We start from the raw sequence: 10,135 nt of genomic DNA, 5'->3' as shown, positions 1-10,135 counted from the left end.
TACTGCCACAAGGTGAGCGCTTCCCTGTCCGATCATACAAATACAACAACAAATCCTTCTGAACACACACCTTCACCTTTCTCTTTCTCTCTCTCTCTTTCCATCTCACACACACACACACATACGACCATAAATATGCAAAAAGTCATTAATAAAGTCATTAGAAATGAGTCAGGCTCCCTCCCCCTTTTGACCTTAATAAATGGTAGAAGTGAGAATGTAGGGCAGGCTGCTGAGTAAGTCTGTCAATTTGACATAAGTAGAGTGGGTGAAGAAAGACTTTGAAAGAGCAGGGAGTCATTGTTTAATCTGCACAGCAGTCATGGGGTCATTCAGGTCTGCAGCTACCCTGATAAGTAACTGCACTGATCCATTTAGTGTGGTGTGAACCACTTGGCTGACCTTAATTTTTTATTAAATATACTGAGTATTTCAGACTTTTAAACAAATTTTCAACCTCTACATGTAAGGCAAATCCTTTAAACCTTAATCCTGGTTTAATTCTTGGTGAAAAAAACTCTGAGGCAAGGTAAGTGTTAGACAATCATGATATGTTAGCTGTGTTATATGTCTAATGTAGGTAAAAGTAGTTACTTATAAAATATTCACAATTGCACTGAACCTGGGAAAGATAAATAAGAATAAACAGTAGTGATCTAGGGTAAGAGTACACTTTAGCTAGTTGGTGTAGATGGGATAATATTTAGGCCTTCTCTGTTTAATCACAGTAACCATAGGGAATCACAGTACATGCAAATTCACATCCGCCCCCCAAAATGCCCCAGATAAATAGCCCAGGCATTATTAAGCCAACCAATTGACATTCATTCATAACCATTCTATCGCGTTGTGCTGTAAAAAAACGGTTTTAGTTATAATCCATTGTCAGATTAATTTTAAAATGAATATTAGATTTTAAAATGTACTCTGGCAGGTTTTGTGCCCAACAGCACTCAAAATTTTAAAAATAAATGAACTTCTTCAACATTTGTGATATGGCCAATCTCCGTGGTTTTGTTCTGATGGAATCCTCTTAGGTTCCTGTCAGAAAGGGCCAGTGGTCAGACTGCCCATGCAGCACTGTGCAGGAAGAGAAAAGCAGTGTGGGTAAAAACAAGCTGAGCTAATGGCAGCTGCATCAAGAGTGGATACAAGCCCCCTTCATGAAAAACAGAATTTGTTATGCTGATTATTAAAGTAAAATAAAAAATATATTGAAATATATTGTTTAATATATTGTTGCATCCTTACATTTTAAACGGTCTAAATGTTGAATCTGGAAAATCGCCCAACCAGCTAAGCTTAATCAGAACCCTGTCCTGACCAGTTCACGCCGGTTCAGCGTGTGTTGCTCTTCATCCTTGCTAATTAAGGAGATCAGTCTGAGAAAGAGCTTTTTAAACATCCCAGGGGATCCTCTGTGTGACACTGTCAGCTCTGTTTAAATCCACACCAGATCAGACCACTGGGCAGCACAATACTTTTTAAGCCATTTAACCGTTATCTTCAAAAATCTCTCGCATTCATTGGCAGGAGCATCTATTTATATGTTCAGCTGATTACCTACATTGCCTATTTGTAGCTTGAAAGGCCTGGCCATATGTTTTCTCATTTTTAAATGAGCCTTGTTGCCAAGAACAGATTTGTCAGCACTACTCACTGCCATTGGTATGTCAGGCTTACTCAGACATCACTTGGAGGAAGACACTGTGTGCGGTTTAACAGGTGGGCTCCCAACTGACACGTGGGGCACATTGGTGCGCGTGAGTTGCTATCGTCCCTGCCAAATGAAACTGGCCCACCCCTGCGTGATGCTAGAGCCAGGTGTACAGGCTCAGCAGAGCTGCTGGCACAGGTCTGACTCAATACCATACCAAGGGGATAAATGTTAGCTGTGCAACGGAAACCATGTTCAAAGAATGAGTGCTCAAATAATAAATACTCTCTTTGAGGGGGTGGTGGGTATGCAGTTTTCGCTTCAATATTTTTCTCCTCAGTTTGGAATGGTTGCTATTGCAGCACTACATGCTGCAAAATCCACTATGGCTAAAGTCACTGTTGGTACTCTGCAGATGTTTTCTGGACCAAAGGTTACATCACTGCTATACAGACCGGTGCCTTAGAAGGCTGTATGTATATGTTTGAGATTCAAATATAAACTGTTGTTCTTTTGTGCCCTGTGCTTTATCAGGGAAGACTGGTTCTATTTTATTCCTGATGGAAGGGAGCAATGCAACATGTTGTGGTTACTTTCACTGATATAAAATTTTATTTAAATATTCTGATTATGCAATGATCAAATAAGCCAAAAAATTCCTGTAACAACAATATTTTCCATTACCAGTATATTAAATGTATATTAACTTTCTGAAAGGTTCTATCGGGATTTAAGAAGTGTTAAAAAGTCAGGAGAATTTGAAGCCCTGTTCTGGAACGCCTAAAGTGCATGAAGGCTATTATCCTCTGAGATATGAAATCCAATTTTACACTCCAGTTTATCTAACTCCGTACTGGTATGTGAATCCAGATATGATTTACTGCACGTACCGAATGATTCGAGGCCTGGTACTGGATGAACGAAGTAATAAAACAGACACAAATCAGTCCGGAACCGTCGACTGAAATAGAACAGTAAAATAGAACAGAGTTGTGTGTGTGTGTGTGTGTGTGTGTGTGTGTGTGTGTGTGTGAGTATACACTGAGTGTGCACTTTATTAGGTATTTATTAGACTTATTTTTTTTACTTCTACTGCTGTAGCCTATCCACTTAAGAGTTATGATGTGTTGTGTGTTCAGAGATGCTCTTTTGCATACCACTGTTGCAATTTGTGGTTATTTGCGTTACTGTCACCTTCCTGTCAGCTTCTGAGCAGTCTAGCCATTCTACTTTGACGTCTCTCATTAGCAAGGCGTTTCTGTCTCCAGAACTGCTGTCTGCTGCTCAGTGGATTTGTTTTTGCTCCATTCTTTGGCAGAACATGAAAGCCAGATAACCAAAGCAATCAGCCGACATTGTCAAACAAAAACTACACATTCTCTACACTAAGTGTTGTTTTGGGTTCGTATTGTTTGATAGTGCAGGACTTCACAATACTTGGCCACTAGTAACTTCCCTTGCATGGATATTTTGCAATGTCTCTTTAATTGTATTGACCCTAAATGATGGTAACTGCTAAATGAAACGATGGTGGTGGTGGGCCATGGACCTTCTCTGCTAAAGCTGTCGTCCCCCCCCCCCCCCTTCAGAATGGCGTGGTCCATCGAGACCTCAAATTGGAGAACATCCTACTGGACCAAGACTTCAATGTCAAGGTAAAACAATTCTCATGAAAAAGGTTCAAAACAACCCCTTCATGCGAAGGCTTTAGTACGAATCAAGCATCTAATACAAATAATGTTTTACGGCTATATTTTTATAGCTATAATTAGAGAAATACCTGGATATGCTCACGGAGAGTCACCACGCCCAGGCGTGCACAGCGTTAAGCAGTTCTGAACATTCTGCCTGAATGAAATCACCCTCTACATACTGTAAAAACATCCCGAACCCTCCCTCCCAGAGAGCAAGGATAATAATAACAGCGTGTAAAGCCAACATGCTGCGTGAGGAATCGCAGGGTGGGCATGTGTTCGGTGCGTGACAGGAAGAAGGAAATCCTGTGCCAGCCTTTAATAAACACCTCAGGGTCATTCCTTTCCTTTTATGGAAGGTGTGCAAGGTTTGTGGGTATGAAGGGAACCCAAGTACCTCCTGAGCAATAGGATTTTTTAACCTACATCTGTACACAAGATCAGGTTCTGCTGGATCCTTTCATCCCAGTAGTCCCAGTGCCACATGCTGTTTTCCCTGTAGGAGCAGCAGAGGTGCAGCATGTTGCATCTATATGTGATAGGTTAACTGTGTGTTTCTCACAAGCTGAAAACATGTCTGCACTAACAGAAACAAGTCTGGCACAGGGAAGTGTGCATCAGACACGCCCAAAAAAGGCTTTGAGCGCTAAGACTGAATTAAACATGTGAATGAAGAATGCTAACAGTATGCCTCTGCTCATCAACTGGCACATGGGGCTTGGGTACTCTACCATGTCTGGCTGTTAGAGCCAAGCATTTAAAATAAATATGTATTTAAGAACACGCAAAGAAATTGTTCTCAGCCACTTCCTCCTGCTTTTATAATTTTAGGCTTCAGCTGGAAAAGCAATTTTAAATGAATGTAACCTACTGAACTGAGACAGGGGAATTAATTCCACTGGGCAATCAAAGGGGAGTGAGCTTTTTGGCTGCTTTTGAATGCTTCTCTTCCTCTTCCTAATGCTTGAGTTCCTTAAGCCTTGTTTTAAGAATGGATGGCTCGCATGTGTGTAGGAAAATACTTGTGAGTTAAGGTTATGATTTCCAGCCACTCCAAAACCCAAAAGGTTATTTATAGATAAGAGATCAACAGTAGATGCATGGAAAGGGCAATTATTTGAGGTGCTGTCAGAAAGCAGCCCAGAGGCATGTCATTGCTATGAAGACAGAATGATTGGACCGTGAACACTGCATGGCAGCTTAGCTCATCTGGCTGCTGTCGGACACGGGCCCTGTCTCCTCGCATTCGGCCACATCTGCTCCTGTACTACTGTGAATACTGTTGTACTTGCTTTTAATGCACACATGCACAAACAGTACAGTAACACCCTGCTACAGTCAATGCTGAAAGCTTTAGAATATTTTGTCAATGATTCATTCTAGAGGTTCTAAAGCTCTTCACAGCAAAGCCTCATGGTAGATGTCTAGCTGAAGGTGTTCCAGACTGCCTACTTTAATAGATGACTATTGGATTTTGCTGGAAATTGGCGTGCTTGTCCTGGCAAACTGTCCTGTCTCCTCTGCAAACCGTGCCACAGCTATTTTGGATTTTGTCCTAAAAGAATAATTGGAACAGAGTCCTTTAGCTGCTGTGTCACACCAGTGAGGTTCCAAGAATGGAATATAATTTTTATTTCATTATGTGTCTGACTCCCAGCATTGTCCCTTGGATTAATTTGACTGTCTATTCCTTTAGTGTCATCTATAATACATTTCATGGCTTTTCAGAGTAAAAGAGCAGACTCCGTAGAAAGACAACAAGAGCTTGGGACTCCCTCCAAATCATTGAAAAACAACAAAATATTTAATATTGCAATTTATTGAGGAGATTAATAGCTGTTTCATTGTTGTTTCTCTGTACGAAGAGTGGTGTTCATTTTAGAGGGCTGTGTGTACTTGTAAACAATCTGTAAGAACACCAAATCAAAGTGTCCTGTTCACTGGGTCCCCTGATGTCCTGCAAGTCTGAGCGCTCTCTCAACCCCTCTCTAACCCTAACCCTCTGTCCCTGCAGCTAGCAGACTTTGGACTGTCCAACTACTACCAGAGGGGCCACCTTCTGCAGACCTACTGTGGAAGTCCACTGTATGCATCTCCAGAGATAGTCAAGGGGCTGCCCTACCAGGGCCCAGAGGTGAGAGATGGGGGGCATGGGGTGAGGGGTAAACAGGGTGTGGTACATTGGGAGGCATGAATGGGCCAGTAATATTACTACCTACATGACAGAGTGAACTGATTCAACCTGCAAACCTATGCAAGTTATATTTCTTGTGTTAAACAAATTTGATACAAATTTGAAGCAGCTAAGTTTTCCTTCATATCCATTACTCACAGTCAGGGGTTAGTATTAGCATCTCCTCTTTCGTGCTCCTCAATCCAGCAACAACGGGAGACTGATTTTGTGGTCCTCTTAGCTAATGTACGTTTATTCTAATTTAGACTTAAACTCACTAGGCACTGGGCCTTTTCCCCTGCTTCTTGGCATTCATCTTCTCCCTGCTTTTCTTTTAATGGAGCACTGTTCTCCAGTGTCTCCCCCTCTAAGAGGATTTACAAGATGCCTGTCTGTGCTTTTGTGTAGTTAATACCACAGAAAATTCTTACTAGTACATATATTATGTGTTGGTAGAATTTGTGTTGGGGGATTACAGAGCTGACTGGGTCGTTTGTGAATGCCACCATTGTTTATCCATATGTTCTGCACGTGAGCATGATTCATGCCAGTCCATCTCATTCTCAGTGGGGTGGCTGTCCCTATATTAAAGGAATACACCAACATTTTGGGAAATATACGTTTTTTCTTATTTACGCAGACTTAGGTGAGATTTCATTTTTGGGCATTTTTGTGCGGATCACTTTGCTCAACCAGTGGAAGAAAGAAAGATACGTGTGTGTTCAGTGGTTATAGTTCTGACCGTCTAACTTCTCGGAAGCAACATTTCTCGTTTTAAAAAATTTCAAACACATGATACCTTGTGTAAATAAGACAGCTTCGGAGTTGCTGTAAGGTGTATTTCTTCACTTTGAAGGAGGTAGGCTACTGATTCCTACAGGGTTCAAGTCTTTATGCTAAGCTAACACGTTATGCTAGCATGGAAACCGAGCCAGTGAATGCACAGAAATTAAATCTAATATCTCATCTAAGTCTAGGTAAGTCGGGAAAAGCTATATTTCCCAAAATATTGGTGTATTCCTGTAACAATAACATTATCAGAAGTTGCAGTCTGTTTAAAAAGGTGCTTTGTACAGTGTTGTGTTGCTGTAGAGCAGAACAATGACCTGGTTTGTTGTGTGTTGTACAGGTAGACTGCTGGGCCCTGGGCGTGCTGCTGTATGCGCTGCTGTATGGGAGCATGCCCTTTGATGGAGCCGACTATAAGATGCTGACACAGCAGATCAGCCGTGGCCAATACAGAAGGCCTCACCCCCCCTCAGGTATCAGGCTATTCATGTGTTGCGCCATCTGAGTGCAGTAATGTCAGCAGTGCTCAGGGGGTGATAGTATCATCTATGCAAGCTTCAAAGGTTATTTGTATTGATTTTGTAAGTCTACCCCAGTCGGTGTTTGCAACTAAAATGTTAGTTTAAACGGGGGAATTGAAAAAGAGTGCTGTCCCTTACAGATGCCTGCGCTCTGATTGACTGGATGTTGACGGTAGAGGTGGAGGAGCGTGCCACAGTGGAGGACATCGCCAACCACTGGTGGGTGAACTGGGGCTTCGAGGAGCCAGTGTGCGACTGCCAGTGCAGTCAGGAGTGCCCCTCCCCCCTGCTGGCCCGCTATATCGACTGGCAGAACCGGGCACCGTGTGAACGCCGCTCCGTCTGCCCGCCCCCCGACCTGCAGTACTACTTCAGCCTGCCCCTGAAGCCTCCGGCGGGCAGGCAGCGTGGCTCCGCCTGCCTGAAGAAGTCCCGCAAAGAGAACGCCATCTCCCCGCCCGCCTACTCCGCTGGCACCGTGCGCATCCCCACCGGCACCGCTGACAAGAAGAAGCCCAAGGGCATCCTCAAAACACAAAGCAGCTTCGACACCGCCTTCCTGTCCCGCTGCACCGCGGGAGAGAGCCTCCCTCAGCCTGCCGACAGTTCACACACCCTTCCCGCCTGCTGCCAGCTGTCCTCCAAAAACCCAAAGAAAGGCATCCTGAAGAAGCTGTACAAGGGGGAGTCGGGGTACTCGTCCTCCCCGGAGTGGGGCGACGCGGCGGAGCGTGTGGCCGGCAGCGGTGGGAGCAGGGACTGCTCCAGCAGGCCAGCCAGGGAGGAGGGCCCCACGCAGGCGGAGGTGGTGAGGAGGAGGAAGGGCATCCTCAAGAGAAACGGCAAGTTCTCTGCCAGTCTCGACCTCCCGGATGAGCAGGCTACCCTTCTCCGGTTCCCAGAGTCCCTGCAGCAACTCCTCCTGACCACTGGGGGCACTGTAACGACAGCCCAGCTGCAGGGTGAGGTGCAACAGCTGCCGCAGCAGGGCGTTCTCATGTCTAGCCGGCCAGCCAGTGTCATTAGTGATGACAGCTTCCTCTCCTGCGACTCTTTTGACCTTCTGGACATGGCTGCCCATTCCCACAGAAAGCTCTTCTCTAGGGGTGGCCAGCGCAGTGTTTACAGCTCAGAGGACGAACTGGAGGACCAGGGCAAGGGTGTGCGGAGGGGAAAGGGCAGGCAGGAGGAACAGGAGGAGGACTCACTTGAGCAAAGACAGGAAGTCTTTAGACAGGCCAAAGAGATCTCTCAACAGTTATAGTAGAAAATCCATCTGTAGAAATTCCATCAGTAGAAACTCTTAGAACCATGTGTATTGATACAGTATTAGCCATTGTCAGGAGGAACACACCACATTATAGTTACAGTATATATTTCTTTTCCTGGGCACCTGTGGGGATATGATCCTAAGCACTGAACATGGAGAGAAAGGCATTCTCTTCTTCACCCTAGATGTGTTGTGAAATCAGGCCATCTCAGGTGGCATACCCAGCTAAAGCACTCGCCTTTAGCGCAGTATTACACTCCAGCGTGTGGAGATGGATCGTGACCATGCCAGTACACTCAGGGGACTGCCCCAATAGGCCAGTAGGGGGTCCCTCCACTCATCACTCAAGAGCAGCCAGTCAGTCAGGTGTCTGCAGTCTGCCAGCTGTGCGTGAAGTGTGCTTGTGCAACACAATGACTGCTCAGCTTGCATCTCGCAGACTGCAGAGTGGAAAGAAGTGGACAGTCTGCATTCCTCAGAATTTATGGTGGAGGAATTCCTCAGAATTTTCTGGAATAAGACATGCCTAATATAAGACTGGGAATTCAAATTTAGGAGAAAAATATGGAATACAAAGTACATACAGTACTACATAAATCTAAAACAACTCATGCAAAATAACCTCATAATATTTAACAAGAAAGAAATAAGACATTGCCTGCAATGTGAAAACTGCCTTTAGTCACAGACCAGGGGGTCTGATAACCGATCACTGGGTGATGTGGCTTAAGGAGGCAGGCAGAACAGAAACAGTATGCTGTGTTTTGACGATGGGTCAACCTCAGATTTGACCTCATCTAAATGTATTTGCTGCTGTGGTAACTTACTGAAAGTGTAACAAGAATGGATGACTGTAGTAATTGGACTATTTACATGTATGTATTTATTTTTTTATTGAATAGAAATTGTTTTTCTTTTGTTTTTGTAACTCAATGAAATAAAATAAAAATAAACCAAAGCATCCTGCAAAAACACTTTTATTGTTTTTAAAAGGTTTGTTGCCGAAAGCTATGAATAGTTTAGTGTAGAAGTAGCCACAGTAACAGCAGTCATCAGCTAAGTTCCTTGTCTATGGTGTGCGTATGGCTTTAAAATCAGCCATGCATTTAACTTAGCGGGGCTGAGTCTGACCTAGCGTGCACTGTGAGGTGTTGTGGAAACATTGACAAGCATGTGACATTCAGGAAATGCCAAAGACTAAATGACAAGCTCAGACAGCGATTGTGGAGGCAGTGGAGCCAGTCCATGGCTTTGAGATGCAGTATTGCATGTGAAAGAAATGCATACAGGTGGTATCATTTAATGAACAAACAGCTCACACAAACATTAAAAAGGCCTACTTTGTACTGTAACTGATTTGTGTAGGCAGTTTTTATGTCTCTTTATGCTAATACATTATTAGTGCTGAAGCAATACAGACAATTTAATAGGAAATTGAAGTGTATAATTCCAAAGAAGTGCATTGAAGTGAAATTCTCTACTCAGAAAGCAAAGGCCCTACATTCAGGGCAGATTCTTATTATGTATACTGGTCCTCCTTGTTACAACTATACATTTACGAGAGCGTTGGAAGTACAGTTCCATTACTCAAAGGATAACAGGTGCCTCCCAAATGGAATGTGAACCCTACCACCTAAACACACAGACATTCACATACTACTTAAAATATTCAGAAAGGATACAGATGTAAAATTTACGACTGCAAGGCTCAAGGCACGATGTTTTATATTTTCTATTTAAAAAACCCAGGAAAGTAGCAGCCAAGTGAGCTGTGCTGAATTCCCTGTCAATAATCCTCTCTCACACAGATGTCTGGGGTATAAAAATAAGGTTTCTTGCTGAGAAAGAACACAATCACTCGATGACTTGGATGAGTTTTCAAGCAAAATAAGGCAATCTGCAGCTGATGCTTTATGGAAATATGGCTTTTTAATGAATAATAAATGACAGGCATTTACAGTGCTGCTTTGGCACAGCGAGGCACACTTATTTTTAGACACCACTTTTTTCAGCTCAGGTCACTCGTTCAAG

The 10,135-nt window shown here is 43.6% G+C and overlaps 1 protein-coding gene across 1 annotated transcript in view; it reads left to right on the top strand.

The window, feature by feature from the left end:
• The window catches only part of LOC133138866 (NUAK family SNF1-like kinase 1), a 16,095-nt gene extending 7,033 nt beyond the window's left edge, over positions 1-9,062 (top strand). The window contains exons 4-8 of the mRNA XM_061257981.1: positions 1-12; positions 3,247-3,312; positions 5,366-5,485; positions 6,654-6,786; positions 6,975-9,062. The exon at positions 1-12 is cut by the window's left edge and continues 140 nt beyond it. Coding sequence (XP_061113965.1) covers positions 1-12; positions 3,247-3,312; positions 5,366-5,485; positions 6,654-6,786; positions 6,975-8,098 — 1,455 coding nt within the window. The 3' untranslated portion in view covers positions 8,099-9,062. The remainder of the gene's footprint in view (positions 13-3,246; positions 3,313-5,365; positions 5,486-6,653; positions 6,787-6,974) is intronic.
• Positions 9,063-10,135: the final 1,073 nt, after the last annotated feature.

Source organism: Conger conger, chromosome 10 (genome assembly GCF_963514075.1).
Source record: "Conger conger chromosome 10, fConCon1.1, whole genome shotgun sequence".
Classification (NCBI taxonomy): domain Eukaryota; kingdom Metazoa; phylum Chordata; class Actinopteri; order Anguilliformes; family Congridae; genus Conger; species Conger conger.
Note: the sequence above shows the minus strand (reverse complement) of the source record. Positions and strands in the feature narration are given on the sequence as shown.